Source organism: Pseudopodoces humilis, chromosome 6 (assembly GCF_049639895.1).
Source record: "Pseudopodoces humilis isolate 2021_Gansu_Grassland_sample_001 chromosome 6, ASM4963989v1, whole genome shotgun sequence".
In the NCBI taxonomy this organism is placed as follows: Eukaryota; Metazoa; Chordata; class Aves; order Passeriformes; family Paridae; genus Pseudopodoces; species Pseudopodoces humilis.
The window spans coordinates 39473465-39491001 of record NC_142205.1 but is presented as its reverse complement, the minus strand read 5'-3'; the positions used below and the strand labels follow the sequence as shown (position 1 = coordinate 39491001).

General features: G+C 33.5%; 1 protein-coding gene across 5 annotated transcripts in view; it reads right to left on the bottom strand.

Annotated features, from left to right (window-relative positions):
• Positions 1-17537, bottom strand: part of FSTL5 (follistatin like 5) — a 381034-nt gene that overhangs the window by 228582 nt on the left and 134915 nt on the right. For all 5 annotated transcript variants that reach the window (XM_088056863.1, XM_005517596.3, XM_014259202.2 and 2 more), the window contains one exon: positions 4190-4223. In XM_088056863.1, the coding sequence (XP_087912989.1) occupies positions 4190-4223 (34 nt within the window). The remainder of the gene's footprint in view (positions 1-4189; positions 4224-17537) is intronic.

Sequence of the window (17537 nt, the reverse complement as noted above, 5' to 3'; positions counted from 1 at the left end):
GAGTAAAAAGCAAGTAAGATATGCAGGTGATGCCTATATGATTTCCCCTCTAATTCTGGTAGCTGAAGATTATAAAAGGAACAGATGTTTGTTAATGATATCAGAAGAGTACGGCAATATGTTCATAATCATAGAGAATTATGTTTCTGAAACTAATCTGTGAGTCAACAATGTTTTTACATCCAGTTTATTAAGGTAAGCATAAAATGAGAGGTATTGAGTACAATTAGAAACTCAAACTGTAATTAAAATTATGTCAGTCAAAATTCTCTAAATGGTTTAATTTTGAGTGTTAGTGATGTTCAAAGCTCAGATTAATAGTAGCTAGAAAACATTTTTAAAAGCATCCTATACATTTGGCACAAGCACCAAAGTGCTCTTAACTAAAGTAAAAAACTCTTCAAGTTAATATAATTAAAATTATTTGCATGCACATTTTGAAAATGCTACGAAAAGTGTGTATTTTCCAAAACTTAGCTGGAGCACTTTTTCAATCTTTCAAAAGGTGTTAAGTTGCTAAAACTAATAGGCAAAGTTACACTATCATATCATCATTCAACATCAGCACAACAACCACCTTACTCACAGCCTAAATTCAGATTTTTTTTTTTCACTGATTTTGCTGGGTTTTTTTAGAAAGCTCCTACACCTTGTTTCTCTATACTGAAATCAATTTTTAAATTCTCAAAAAATAAGAGAATTCTACTATAATTCAAACTATGGTAAAGCTTAGGAGCTGATCTGAAATGCTACCAGATAACTAAAATATTTTTGTGTCTCAGTATTTCCTGTGTGCCAGTGTTTTTTCTGTGAAAAGGAATTGAGAAGACTTTTAGGCTTACTACTGGCAAACAGTTGATATGAGTCAACCTTCTGGTACTTCAGAAGTTTTAGTATAATATTGTTATTCAAAATAATATTGTCAGAAACTATTTCTACTTTAAAGTTTATAATGTTACTTATTAAAAGCACATGAATGTTTCCAAAGTCAAGCAAAGGCTGAGAAGAAAATTCTTCACATTGCTTAAATGTAACACAATTTCTGATGTTTCCAAATCATCACAAGAAAATTTATTTTATCTTCCACTATAGGTTTGGAATAAAACATTCTTTTTCCTGAAGGAGTTAACACTGGAAAAGAAAGGTAGCAAAGGTCAAACGGGACTCCAAACCAGCAATTAAGAGTTAGCAAGATTTAGTTGATAATTGCCTTATTATTTTTTTCATATTATAGAAGTGTTATAAAACTAATTTAATTTATATTTTGCCCTGGAGATAATAATTTTCACATACAAAAAATTCTCGGACGCATGAGGAATTTTGCCAACATACATTAAAACTGTAAAATGTTAACATAGTGTTTTACATAAAAGCAGTGTTGCTTTTCTCAAAGAGTGTACAAAAAGATCTGTTCCCTGTTAAGTAAAACAAGAAAAAGAATTTCACAGATCAGAAAGAGATGGGATTAGTGTCAGAATGGGGTGTGTTTGAGTATTGGCTTCTATTCTCGTGTGACTGACTTAGAGGCTGAAAATAGAAGTAACGGGAAAACAGGCAGGTCAGAAATGTGTCAACAGGAAAAAAGAAACCTACTACAAAACAATAAGAATATCCTTTCTAAAATAAAAATAGGATTTAGATGTATTTTATAGCAATTTTTTATGAATTAGGTAAAATGAAAAATTACTGGGTATTTATAACATAATAAAAGCTACAGAATGCTCCTTTATACTAAGATATTGATCCTGCTGAAGTCAAAAAGCCTTTGACTTGAATTCTGCTACAATATCCTCCCCTCTTAAAAAATACAGTCTAATGCAATTATTAATAAAAATTAGATACTGAACTACTGACTTCAAAGGAAGTTATTAGACACAACAGAGACACCAGCTTTTCATTTGGTAAGGATGAATTAGAATTCCTCTGAATTAGAGGACAACATTGCTTCTGAAAGTATCAGAATTGTTAAGAAACCACGGAAAATATTTCATCCTTTTACCATATGTAGTGGCTGAAATATGAAGAGCGTAAGGAATATTGTTAGAAACCCATCCCAAGAACTTGAGAAGTTCAAGAAGAACATATGGAGAGCCCAAAACATTTAGACATTGCATGTGAACTGCAGTTTCTCACTGACAAGATAAAAATGCTTAGGCTGAAACATTAATTTAGTCTTGTTTCATCTGAACTAACCAATATTTTAAGTAAGGAAGAGTTTTAAGATTTTATATGCTGTAAGTGAAATGAAAATATCTTCCTGAAACTTTGCAATTACATGGATAAAGAACACATGAAAACAAATAAATTTAAAGAATATGAAAAGAGAGCACTACAAAGAAAACCAATAATAAACCCACCTCAAAATAGCATTATGCAATGAAGTATATCTGTAGATACATATATGTTTCAAAGACTACTCTGTGCATGATTAGTCTTCCAGACTACTGACATCTTCCAAGTTGAATTGTCATTTTAGGCAGAGACAAACATATATTGCTGGAAGTTTAGTAGGTTAAACATTTCATCAAGTGATGTTACAGATACAATCACAACAAATTTTGTCCAGCTGAGCACCAATATCACTGCCTATTTGGAGAAAATTATATCTTCCTTCAATCAAGAGTTTAACGGGTTCCTTTGGTTGTAGCTGTGGGCAATATTTTATAATCCTTTGAAAATTGTTTCTGTGGTTAGTTAACAAAACTAACAGCTAATGAAAAAGATGGGCACTCCCACCCAGCTAATTAGTTTGTTCCTACTTTTACTTGTTGCTCATATTCATACCTTAATGACCCCCTGGCAACAGCATGGGGTGGGGTGTGCAAGAAGGACTGTCAAACATCATATATAACTGACATAACTCATAAAAATCCACAAAGAATGGCCCATTTCAGAATTCTTCAGTATTCACAAATAATTTATTCCTGTAATCTAATCCAAGTTCTCACAGTCTTTTTTATAATTTGTGTTAAATCATAAAACAGGAAAGCGTTTCGAACTATACATTATGGACACACTCACTACATCTAAAGATATTCACCTTTATATGGTATTACCTCTGAAAAGAAAGTTAGAAATCACAAACTGGTTGAAAATAAAGGCAATTTTTTGGTTCAATTATTTTTCCCATGCACACTCTTCAAATGAAGGACCATAGATCATTCAGATGATGTAAATTATCATATCATCACAAACAATGTAATTGTCCTGACACAACTCCAATCAACCATCAACTTTAGTTTGCCTTTAGATGCTTCTGTTTAGCCTTCATGTGAGAGAAAGCAAGAAAATTGAGATGAATGAGTACCGTGATACATAAATAACTGAATTAAGAACAGCTAACTCAGGTGATATGATTTCAGGTTGCTTGCAAAGGCAATAAAAAAGATACAGGTTGGTTTGTTACTTAATTCCCTCCTCTCTTTGCAACTTTTAACTGGTGCTCTTTCTCCTATCCTCCCTTTGTTTCCCATTTGAAGTATCTCACATCCCATCTGTATAAAAATTAAAACATCAAGAGAACAATCTGCCACCATTGGTGATTTTGCTTTTCATGGCTTGCTTAGCAATTTTTAATGAAGAGGTTTGGATGTTTTGTCTCTTAACAGACTTTATGTTAGGAAAATAAAAGATATGATATCCACATTTGAGTTTTGGAAGTCCTAATATTCTTGATAAAAGGTTGTTTCTTTAACCTCAATATTCTATTTCACATAGTGTTTAGCCACTGGCACAGAGTAAGGTGCAGTGAAAATATAAATTGTATGCAAAAACCACCACAACAGTCCTTTTGCAAGGCAACCTATTAAGGAGATGATTATTTGGTGCACAGATTGGAATCACACCCGGTGTCAGATTTACTGAATGGAAAGGGAGAAGCTAAATTGATGGTACTGATGTTTTATGGAAGTATAATAACCAGCCATAGTCAAGGACACAAACTTACTGAGAAGCTGTGCAGCCCATCCCATGCAGAGTGCAGCAATCAGTGTTGTTCATCTCAGAGTTCCAAAAATAGCAGCTAATACATTCACTTTCTAAATTTCAACCCCTTTCCTAGATATATTTTTGTCATTTCAAATACCAAAATACTTAGAAAACAATATATCTGGAAGTTTTTACTAAAATTGAATGTTACACTTCTGATAATTATAAGAATGTTTACATTTTGAAAATAATTGGCACTTACCTTTATTTCTTGAGCTTTCATGATTCTTTTCCTGCTGCAATTAAAAGCAGAAAAATGTATTAATTGCAGAATTAGTTATCACAAAAATCACAGACATACATGATCCAAATGAGACAGTATAGTTTCTCCTCTATCCTGCTCCAAAATCAAATACACTTTTCCTGATTCCTAGACTACTATATAATCCATTCTTAAACTCCCCTAGCATTTTTCACTTTTTTTTTTTCCCCCTTCCACAATGACTGGGGTTAAGTGCTGTAACACATTGCCCCATGGGGCAGTCTCTGTCACTTGACCTCTGTTTTGAGAGATGCTCATAACTCAACTGCACAAGTCCCTGCAAAACTGGGACCTGTCCCTTGATGTGATTTTGAAGCATGAAAATTTACTCAAAGCAGTAATCTGTCCTCAAAATTTCAAACTTTGATTTTACACAATATTTGCTTAAAAAGATGCTCTTTATTTTGGGGTATTGCAATTCTTCAAATATTTGCTGCTATACAAGTTTATGCCAGTGAAAACAGCATGAGGAATAAATGCAAAACACTTCTAAATTTTGTTCCCTTACAAGATAGCTTTTCTTTTATCATTTAAACAAGAAAAATAAATTAAATAACTTTTTTTCTTTTGCTGAAATTTTTAATAGGCATTTTTAAGCATTTTAGCTTTTGATAACAGAGTGTACTGATTACCCTTTAGTACTAATTGCACTATTTTATTTTACCTATATACACCAAGGATGTTATTATTGTGCTCATAAGAGGTTCATTTAGTCTTAAAAGCATCCAAACTGCACATAGAAATCACAGGGACATAGAAATGTTTAGTTACCATTAACTTAAGCACAAGGCTATTTTATCATAAAACAACTAAAACATAATATAAATAATAACAAACATAATAAATAATAATAAACATAATAAATAAGAAATGTGAAATAACAAATAATATGGCTAGTGAAGCAATATTTTTGCTGTTCCCTGCAACCTAATTTTAAAAATCTAAGTCAATGACTCTTTTCTTGGGTTTTTTTTCAAACAAATAAGTATGTCAAAACTCATATTTATCCGGAAAATACATTTTCAAACCTCTCCATGACTTCATTAGAAACATTAGTAAGATATTAAAAAAAAAAAAAAAAAAAAAAAAGAAAAATAGCATTATCGGTAAAGGTGATGTACTGGATACATTTTTAGTATTTCCTAAACACAATGAATGGTATTTCCTAAAATATTGGATATGATGTGCTGGATTTGCCAGGATCAATTTTCATGCCATTCTGATTGTCACGCTACACTAAATTTAAAGCAATAGTTTTAGTATTACTTGATTTCTTTCACATTTCATTTTACACTATGGTCAGCATTTCATTTACATGATCTGCCTAGTACTTTCTTCTAGTCTTCTAAAGGAAAACTGCTTTGAATTTTTATTTTTTATATCTTTAGAAGTCACAGGTTTTTTTTTTTTTTAATAGGCCAGCGTAAACTCAGGGGAATCCTGTTCATGATATGAAGTCTGTGCTTATTAAAATATCAACCAACCACCAAAACTGAGAGTCATGATGTAGCCAAGCTGTGTTAGCATTCAGACAGTGAAATGTTATGGGCTCCACAGACACTGCTCGGTTCCACAAAACTCACCAGTCTTTTCTCCTTTCTTTAGTTTGAGATCAGAAGAATGGAACTTTTGCCAACAAAGCTGCAATAGATTCTAAAGACTTAATCCAAGAATTGATTGCTAGATCAGAGTAGCCTTGCAGGAAAGCAATATTAAAAGTCAAATATTGATATCAAAGGAGAAGAGAAAAACTAATTAGGATGAGAATTACTTTTTTAGGAAGAAGAGAGTGCAACAAAGTTTAGAGTAGAAACAAAATGATTTAGATGAAATTTAAAAAAAAATGTTGCAGGGTTGTTTTTTTTTATGAAATGTGTTAAGATTTCAAGGAAAAGAGGCATTAATTGAAAATATCTTTTCAGACCTATTTTTTTCTAATATCTTTATTTTCTTTGATTTCAGAAGATTTGAAGATTTTGGAGAATATTTTCATGGCTTAGCTTTCTCAAAATGCTCCAATTTTAATTTTAAGTTGCTTTTCAAACTAGAAAGAAAAGACTTTTTTAGCAGATCACAGACAAACCTTGGTGTGATATTCCTTAGGCCAAGATGCTTGGTAGCAGCAAAGAGCATCCACATAGAAAGAAAAGTCTCTTTGCCTCCAGTTATTTCAAAATTAACCAGTGATTAGACTGGCATAGCACCTCTGAACTCAGAAAATAGCTTTCTGCCTAGAGAAATCTTGCTAGATTAGACTTTTCAACAGAAAACACAGTTAAAAACACAAGTTTATATTGAGGGTGAATTAAATACGGATTCCTCCTTAATATTGAAAGATAAATTATGTGAAATATTTTCTGTAGAAAAATCACTAAGAAGCAACGAATTATGCTAGTGAGCCAACACTATAAGCACCTATAACTTAGGGAAATTAATGTCAGTTGCTTAGGGAAATAGGAACTGCTCATCCTGATGGGAAACACACAAACAAATGAATAAAATTTTGAGATGCTGGAATGGGAGAGAGGTAAACTAACTTTTTTAACTTTCAGTAAATTAATTGTGCATAATGACATTTATTTCCACCTGCATTTGCACTGTGTGCTAGGCTTTTAATGTTAGTTTTACTGAAAATAACAAAATTCTGCCTATATACTATTAGAAAGTATGTAAATGCACAAGCATCGTGGTATTAAGTAAAACATACTTCTGTATAAACCCTTGTGTGGAGGACTTTATAAACCCACTATTACACATATTTTTGTTAATTTTCTCCTGTGTTGCACTATGATATATAAACAAAATATTTTAACATGTTTACAATCAAAAGTTATATATAAATTTTTAATAAGAAATTTTATAGATGTACACACACACACACATATATACATCTATATATACATTCATGTAATCATTCTGCATATATATGTCCCAAATGATTACATGAACTACAATACTATATTGGTACCTATTAATATGAGCCATCTGTAAACAGAACCAACCATTCTGCATTCTAGGATATTTTTATCAGCTTCAATATAGCAAAATACTTTTAAATTTAACACTCTCCAAACGAATTAATCAGAGAGGTTGCATGGCATTTTATGGCCTTGTGTAGCATTAAAGTGTATCAGACTGATGAAATGTATCAATGCACCAGAACATATTAGAACTGTAAAGAAACCTTTCCTGTGTGCCTAAAAAGCTGAATTTAAAGTAAATTTTCGTGGGCACAATATCAGATTTTTCTGTTATATTTGTGAATTGAAAAAGATCACAGATGGTTGACCATAAAAATTATTACTGTTGCAAATAATAATTTATAAAGTATTTCCAATATGAATCAAACGAGGCTCTGCAAAAAAACTTATTTAAATATATGTAAATTCTTTTCCAATAAAAGCATAAAAAAGTATAAAAGTTCCTTTTCTATTTTCTGTTTTGTCTTAATACACAAACACTATCAACATCTCTTAAAACATTTTGATATCATCATTATTTTGAAATGCCATGTTTGCTAAATAAGGCTGGCATAGTACCAAGTCTTATTTAGAAGGGCTTCATATTAGCAATAAGGGGTGTAGAAGAGAAGGATGGTCAAAGGGACTATTAAATTACCGAGAAGGTACAAAGCTGTAAGAAAGAACTCAGCTGATCTGTAAAGGTAGGTGACATTCTAGGACTCAAAAAATACACCAACCACTTAATAAACAGTAAAGCTCATTTCTTAGGCTCATTTAAATATATATCATATGAATTTTGTTTGTTTTTTCCATTTTTGAAAGAAAATTACTGTTTATAAACCTTGGATGTTGCACATAGAAGCATTCTGACTGCCACTTAATTCTGTCTGTGTTTTTTAAAAGACCAACTACATAACTGTATTTCATGCAGAACCTCACTTATGGTCTGCCTGAATCATCTGCTGAGGATCTGGGTATGTGTCTGCCAGAGTGGGCTACTGATAAAGAAGAGGAGCAGTATTTTGTCTTTGGAAAACTCAGACAAAGCCTCCTTTGCCATGCTGGCTCTATTTAAAAAGTAGCTGCTGAATTAATCAAATTCCTAAAATAAACAAAGTACTAATTAGTGTAAAGCATATGGTAGATTGTCCTTGACTTGTGACAAACATTTAAATAATTCAATAAACATACACCATTAATTACAGAAGCTGATGAAATAGGGAGTGCAAAGTTACTTGCATTTCTAACATTTTAAAATGAAAAGCTACCATTAATAAATGACATATAATACAGTATAGTTAAAATGCGGAAAATCAGTTTTGTGTTCATTACCTTTATGGCTAATTCTGCAGCAGGGGTACTATATAGATAACAATATTAATATATTAATAGTATTAATATTATTAATTTCTTCTTATTAATAAACATAGTAGTAATGGAATAATTTTTATTAAAGAAAGTATTTCATTAAGAGAGGTACCAGAATAGTTGTTATTGTTAAAACTTGTACAAGCTATAGTAGCTGAATTAACATTCTGTTCATTTAAATTAATACAACAACTTTAATTACAAGAAATCTGAATTATGAATGTACAGAAACTTTTTATTCATGGGTGAAATAGCAGCATGGTCACAGCCAGGGAGTACAAGCACACATACTGCACAAAGCAATCTGGTAAACTATTCTCAGACCCAATTTGATCAATGACGTTAGGCTGAACATTTGTGTTTCAAAGAAGTTTTACAGAATCAGACTTCAGCAGACTCTTAGCAACTGCAGTACAATTGCAATTTAAACTAAAAATGAATGCAAAGCAGAAGCAATGACATTTACATTTGTAAAGCTGTTCTCTAAGCAGCAGTAAGCAAGGCCTTGCTTACTATGGTAAGGAAGAAAGAATGTGCAAAAAGTGAACCATTTTCCTCTTGCTCTTGTCAGAACACTATTTACTGCAGAAAGCTTTTTAGTTTAATGTTTGCAGCAGCATTCTTGAACTGGTATTCTGCATACACAGCCAGTCTTCTTAGAGATTGCCAGCATTTATAGCAGCAAATTCTGAGAAAATAATATGCCACAGGTTGTTCTGGTATTGATTAAGGCATCACATGAATATAAGATTGTGTGAAGGAAACAAGATGTGAAGCAAGGTTGCTAGGCAAAAATAAGGTGATATATGAAGCTGTTGAAGTTTTCAGAATTAATGGTGTTCTCAGGAATACTACTAAACATTACAGTGTTAATAGTAAGCCTTACAGGCCTGTGGAGAAAACATGATGATGCTTTGAATTTATGAATCTATATGAAAGCAACCCAACAGTATTTGGGGAGCCTCAATACAAGAGTGAAATGATTGCCTTAAAAAACAAAACCAGACCAAGAAAAGCCCAACCAGAGAGACAGGAAGGGTAAACTGTGAAATACACAGATTTGGCTCTTGGTTTTGTGATTTAGATCCCTGAGGAACGTGAAGAACAATCATGGCAGACCCAGGAAGGTGAGTTTGAAGTAGCTGTTCCTTTCTGCATGCAAATTACAATCCCTTAAAAGCAAAGGGGAAGCAGAGAACAAATAAAGATAAGAAAAAGTTCATCATCTTGTTTATATCTACATACTCTGAAGGAAAACTATCTCTAGACCAGGCTCCAACAAAGTGTGTGATTTCTATGGATGAAAAGTGGACGGAAGAAGTTCTACACAAAGATCCACAGGTTTTTCCATTCAGGCCTGTCTATGTAAAAGCAAATAACTTAGATGGTTGCAAGAGCATATATTATTCTTAAAGACAGCCTTGGATCATGTAAAGCAGAGCAGACAAAGCCTTTGCCCTGAAGGTGAAACAGTTCTGGGCTAAAGATGCTGTCTAAATCCCAATGTTTCTTCAGTACCAACTGAATTGAAGCAGCTTCCTGATAACGACACAGCAACACTGTTTATACCAAATGTATACACCGTGTACTGCATTCCACGAAATAACATTCCATCTTAAAACAGGCAGAGTCAGTCAGATTAGTACATTTTCAAAGCAACAATTCTTTTGGGTAGGATTGCTCACAATCCATATAGACACATTTCTAAAACAATGCTAGTGTAAAAAGACCAGCGTGCAGCAAGCTGCAGGTAGCTCCCAAGAGAAATAAGCACCCTATAGGACACTATAGCTCTGATTACTCTTGCAGTTGAAAGGCAGCTGAGTAGTGGTTCAGGGTTTTATCTCTAATTTCAAGGATTCTTATTTCAATAAGTTGTTGGGGCTTAACAGTACTATAATATTTTGCTTGTTTGTTTTGTTTCCAATGTAAGACCTTGTCCAAGAGGAATCCTAATGATTCTACAGGCCCAATGAAACCGTAATGAAAAGTCAGATATATATATTCCTTCACTTTACTGAAGCAGAGAAAGGCCTGTTTTCCAAATCTTGTCATTTTTTCCACAACAAAAAAAAAAAATCTAATAAAATCTACCTGCTGGATTTAAGGATTAATTCTTCCATTGGCTGTTACCCTTCTATCCTTACATCTCATTATCATTTATTGCCCTCGAACTAGTCACAGTCCTGAGCTGAACAGGAAAAAAAGTCCCAATAGAACATGCACAGAAGGTTACTCTGCACAGATTTCTTAGGCAGTTCACTCTTACAGAAATACAGTGTAACTATAGCTTCTTTAATATGATGTCTTCATACTTTGTTCTTTGATGACAGACCAAATACATTCAAAATTTATAAGCAGTTCCACAGCACATGACAGAAGAACATTCTACCAATTTTAAACTGCTGTGCAGCATTGCTGTTTTTATAACACTTTAAGCACTAAGATGCTTAATGCATGGTTTAAGCAGCAGCATCAGCGTGTATTTTTGCATTAAAACATGTACTACTATAAAACAAAACCACTTATATTCTGAAGATTTTACAAGCCAATTTATGTCACTAAATCCAGACTACAGCTCTCCTTAGCAAAGCTCGAAGAGCTACATAAATAATGACTTAACAGAAGTAATTACTGATATTTGTGCATATTTTGCATTAAACTTTATATGCTCAGACACTCAGTATAGTATTACTTTCCCATGTATAGATAGAATAAGATGTAGTTTCTTCAAGCCTACCAAGAAAGGAATGCAATAACACAGGACAGATGGTGAGGTGCTGCAGATGAATGTACTTATCTGATATAGCTCAAAATCATATTTAGTGTATATATATTTATTTCACAATTATCTGAGAAGACTCTAGATTTGAATAGGCAAAGAAGGGGGAAAGAGATCTCCAAGAAGCAGTACTTCAGCATACTGAATTGTCCCTGGAAATTCTAGGATACAGTATTTAATGGGTATTCTATTACCTTCCCTTTTACCTGAGCTCCTAAAGCTCCAGGTGCCCTCACAATTACTCAACAGTAGTATATTTCCTGAAAATATAGTGCTACTTAAAAAAAAAAAAAAAGGAAGCTACTATATATGAATCTTAGCCACAGAATTCCCAGTGACATTAATGGAAGTAATTTGCCTTAAATCTCTATTCGTTTTTCTTTTTAAATTTCAGAGGTGGTTTTAAGTGTAATTTTCTAAAACCACATAATGTATTTTGCTTTTTATTATTTGGTCTGAGGCTCATTCAGATCTTATTTTCCCTCCTGGCAAATTTTTGTACAGATAGAAGAAAATCTCCAGTAAGAATGACAATTAGGGACTATAGGTATGACAGCATAAACATCAATTACTGTCTTACAACACAGGAATGCAAGTAATATTTAGTCTGCATTAAGACATAATTATGGGTAAAACTGTAGTCTATCTACCAGAATTGATTAAAACCAGTATGCTAAGACATTGCTAGATTACAAACAGATCATTTCTACCATTCATCTTATAGGGCAGATAAGGTAGTGTAGCAAACCAAAAGAGAAGTTCATGATACGAATATTAATCAATTGCAACTGCCCTTTTGTAAAGTGTTCAACTCTATGTTTGAGGAATATATTCATTTAAACCAGAGATCTGATGAAAGGTTGTGTCATATTACCTACCATTTGGCATTTAGGAAACTAGAAAGTAAAATTAAGATCATATTTTCTTCTACTGAATCTTAGAAATTTCAGGATTAACTCAGTATTTGATTGGTGAATTTCAACTTATTTTTTAAAATGAATTATGAAGTGCAGGTGTATATTCCGCAGATATGCTAATAATTGGTTACAGCGTTCCTACTGTGTAGTAGGCAATGTACTGTAAAGGTTTTAGCTATTTTCTCCTGGCATTCATGTTGGAAACAATTAGCTTAAAAAAATAATGTTGCAGAGACCTGAAATAATAATCTAGTAAATAGTTGAAGTTCTAGTCTAATTGATAATTATGATTGTATTTCTAATTACAGTTCCTTTGTATATATATATAATAGTATAATATAATAATAATATAATATCTATATCTATATATGACCTCTATTTTTCTTCCCTTAGACTGATACAAGTAAACAAAAATAAAATAGGGCTTGTTATGAATAATAAACTTCAAATAATGTCTTGCAAATATTTCCTTGTACCAAGCCAATGAGTTTGCATTTATTCCATCTAATGATGGAGTAGTTCCCAGGAAGCTGTCACTGCCAAAACAAGACAGATGAATCCAAATGGTAAGCTCTGTGCTATACTAATTGCTAATAATAATAACAACCCATAAAAAGAAATCTTTGAAAATATGAAGGTATAGAAAATACTAGAAGATTCAGTAATTTCTTTGAAAGCCATGCTTTCCTCATGCCTCACTTAGAGTACGAATTAAAGAACAATGAAATAAATAGATGAGCTTTAGATGGAAAGTCAGACTGACCAATGCAATGGTTTCTCAGACCTTTATAAAAATACCACTAACTATCTGATGCAGTGGGATTAGTCCTTTACAATTTTGGGGATCAGCTTATTGCAATAGAGTAGTTACTATTAATTTCAAAATTGTAGCATTAAATTATGAAATAATAAATAATGACACATATACCAACAAGTTGAATACTTTCCATTACGACAATGTAATATTAATACTTTTATTTCTTGCATGCTTGTCATACTAATGTATGACAATAATCTTCAGGTAATAGTAATAGAAGGTAATGGCATTTTCATGAAACATTACTGAAATAAAAATTCCACTGATGATTCAAGAGAGTGATAGTCCTTACTTGTCCCTAGAAAACAGACTTAAATTATAGGCTGTTTATTCCAGGTTACATAACCAGAGTTACAAGCAATACATGAAACAAATGACTAATAATTTTTGTTTGGTTTGTTTTCATTGGAAGAAGTGGCACAGAACAAGCTTGTTAGACTTTTCTTACTTCAAATACTATTTTTTTAGAATGCATTGAGCAGGTGAATTCAATTCCATAAAGTTGTTTGAGAGAACTGACAATGAACATTAAGCAGATGGTATTAATATTATGCAATTTTATAGAAATATTTATTGCTATTAAATTTACTTCACATAAATGTACCCTTCATACACTGCATTGTTTACACATTGTGCTCATTTATAGAAATGGTATGAATGCAGTTGAGCATAGTTAACAAAGTACATTAAATAAAAACTTAAAAATTTCAAAAAACTTAAAAGATGTGTCAAGTGAAACAAAAATCTCTTACTCCTCTCTTGCATCTCATGAGACCTCACCTCAAGTACTGTGCTCACTTCTGGGATACCCAGCATATGCACTGGACCTGCTGGAGTGAGTTCAGGGGAAGGCCAAAAAGATGCTCAGAGGACTGAAGCACCTCTCCTGTGAACACAGTGAGAGACTTGGAGTTTTTCAGCCCCCAGAAGAGAAGGCAGGGGGGTGGCAACTAGCTGATCTTTAAGATACATTCAAGGCCAAACCATTCTGTGATTCTGTGAGCAATTTTAATGAAGTCAAATAACAACATTTTTGTATTAGTATAGTTTGGGAGACCTTTGTTTTGAATGTTTTTAGGCATTAGGTGTTAAGCTTCCATGTTCTTAACACTACAGTTATTTAGCTGTAGTTGTATCAATGCATAACAAGAAAAAAGATGTAACTAGACATCTTTTCATTAGACTATCATTAAGATCTCCATTTTCTCTGTGTCAGGCCGAAGCACAGATACCAAAACCTTTAATGTTTTCAATGGGTATCCTATCCTTTAGCCTAATTTTTTTGAAAGGATACTGCCTTTTTTGTTTTGTTGGTTTTTTTTTTTGTTGTTACCAATGCTGCTACATAATGGAAATGGGTTTCCTACATAATGGAAACAAAAAATCTGAAAGACATCACATTCCCTTAGCTCATGGTTGAAGGGATTTGAGTATTCTGATGGATGTAGTGTTCTTGTCTTGTATTATTTACCATGGAATCAGTTATCAGGAAAAAATACAATGCCCTGAGCTGTGCTACTTATATGATCCCACCAGCAATTATAAAAGAGAAAATACAACATGTCATAATAACTACTGTGATTTAGCAGTCACCTTACCCAGAACTGAAGTCATTTTAAGGCAAGCATAGCCTGTTTCAGTAAGTTCACAAGGTAAGAGGGCTTTTTTACTGCTATTTTGCTTTATAAAAAATGGAGAAGTCACTGAGTTTTCCAGTTATAAAATTCTCTAAAGGAAAGGCTGCTGAAGAAAGCCAAATCAAGTTCACCTAAACCCAATATACATAAACACAGATCAATGCTTCTTACCATGCCTCCTTGAAAAGATTTCAAATTAAAAAGATTTAAGCCAATCAGGATAACAAATGCTAAGAAATTGCTTAGATATTACGACAATAAATATTTGTACTGCAAGATTAAAATGCCATGGTTCACAGGGAGTACAGATGGGTTGTTTAGCCTGACATCTTGGTAAGATAAAATCAGAACAGTGGGCTACTGTAAAAGAAAAAAGAAAAAGGTATTATACTGTTTCATTAAATATGATTTTATCTAAAAAAAAACAATTTGTGCTCCCACTGCACATCACATACGTAGTAAAATCAGCACAGTTCAAAATAAAAACTGAAAACATAGGTAGAAAAAAGTAAGCAATGAAGAAAAAAGAGTTAATAATAATGATATATTTTCCTAATCCTAAAAGGAGATAATTTATTCTGAACTTCTTTCCTACCACACAAAGTGTAGGAATAAAAGTATTAAGGATGTTTTAAAATGTGCATATTAAAAAGAAACAAGGATGCAAAACTCAATACTTAGCCAATCTAATTGAGGCAAATTTAAAAGGAGTCTAATAGTGCACAAATATTGTGATTTGATTTTATACTAAAGCCCAATGTAAGGAAGAGTTTTCTTTATTTTATATCTATATGCCAGTGTTACACTTCCTCAGTTGGGAATACATCACTGTATACTAATGTTTAAAATAGTAGTGGGTTGACCCTGGCTGGATGGCAGCGCCCACCAAAGCTGCTCTATCACTCCCCTCCACAAGTGGACTGCAGGGAGAAAATATAATGAAAGGTTGATGAGTTAAGGACTGGGAGAGATCACTCACCAAATACTAGCACAGGCAAAACAGACTAGAATTAGAGATATTAACAGAATTTATTGCTACCAAAATTGGAGCAGGATTACGCAAAGTAAAATAAGACCTTAAAAACACCTTCCCCCCCACTCCTCCCTCCTTCCTGAGTTCTACCTCTCCTGCCCCAGCAGTGCAGGTAGATGGAGAATAAGGGTTTTGGTCAGCTCATCCCACATTGCTCCTGCCATTGCTAAGGGAGAGAAGCCCTTCCCCTGCTCCAGCATGGGGTCCCTCCCCTGGGAGACAGTCCTTCATTAAGTTCTCCAAACTGAATCCATCCCTCCTGCAACACTTCTCCACATAATGCTGCTGTTGTAACATGGGTCACTCTTCCACAGGATGTAGTCCTTAAGGAACATATTCCTCCAACATGGGTTCCCCACAGGGTCACAAATCCCACCAGGAAACCTGCTCCATGCTCTGCATGGGTTTGCAGTTCCCTGCCAGCCTCCTTTCAGGCATCCACTTGCTTTGGTGTGGGTCTCCTTCACAGGCTGCAGGTGAATCTCTGCATCCTCATGGAGGGCACAGCTGCTTCACCTTGGGCTGCAGGAGAATCTCTGCTGGGGCACTCGGAACACCTCCTCCCTCTCCTTCTGCAGAGACACTGGTGTCTGCAGAGCTGTTCCTCTCACTTATTTTCATTCCTCTCTTTGCTTAGTGCACTTATACCTGCACAATAACTTTCATTCCTTCTAAAATATCTTATCCCAGGGCTTAGCACCATTTCTGATTGGCTCAGCCTTGGTCAGCAGTGAGTCCATCCTGGAACCAGGTGACACTGGCTGCTGGACACAAAGGAAGCCTGACACTGGCTGCTGGACACAAAGGAAGCCTCTGCCAGTTTCACACAGAAGCCACCCTTGCAGCCCGCCTGCTAGGAAAACCAGGTCACGCTAACCCAACATAAAAGCCAGTGCTTAAACAACATAATTATTTTCATTTAAAAACAGAATTTAAATAGATAATTAGATAAGAGGTGAAAAATAAATCACAAACTAAGTTGATTTAACAAACTTAGTTAATTTTTTTAAAAAAACAATTTGGGGTACAGCTCAGTTTGCATACCAACAAAACATATATACACCATACACAAAACCATATACACCATATTTATTACTTAATATAATTTTATATTGACTTTTGCATATTATTTCTCACATTATTAGCATTGCCTATGCTACAGGATATCACTTTCATTTTAACAAATAAAGATAGTAAAGGTTAATACAGACAATAAAAGTCTACATCTTCTAGGTAATAAATAGAGGTATTAAATCCATGGGGGAAGTGACCGAGAAAAAAAAACAACAAATTAAAGCATTTGTCTGATAGAAAAAAAAATAAAGGGATGAAATTAAATTACAGAGTAATCTTGAGGACCTGAAGAAAAAGAGGCAACAAGAAACCTATGGAAAAGAGCCAGATTTCATAAACACACACTTGAAGTATTTGGCCTCTTTCATGATCTTAGAAATCCACACTGCACAAATTTAAACAGGTGCAAATCATGTCAAGTAATATATCACATAAATCTCCTGGCTTTGTTTTGCTATTACTGCAATTGCACTTTGTGATGACAATTTGCCATCATAATAGAATATGAAAAACATACTAATCAAGAATCTGAAATGATAACTGATACAGATTGCGTTTGCATTGAATCTCAAATACCAGAAAGGTAAAAAACCATTTATTATCTATACAGAGGGTAACTGCATCTTCCTAGGATTCAATATGAGAAGGCCAAGCTGACTACTGGAGAAGATAATTACATTGCCTTCCTATACCACAT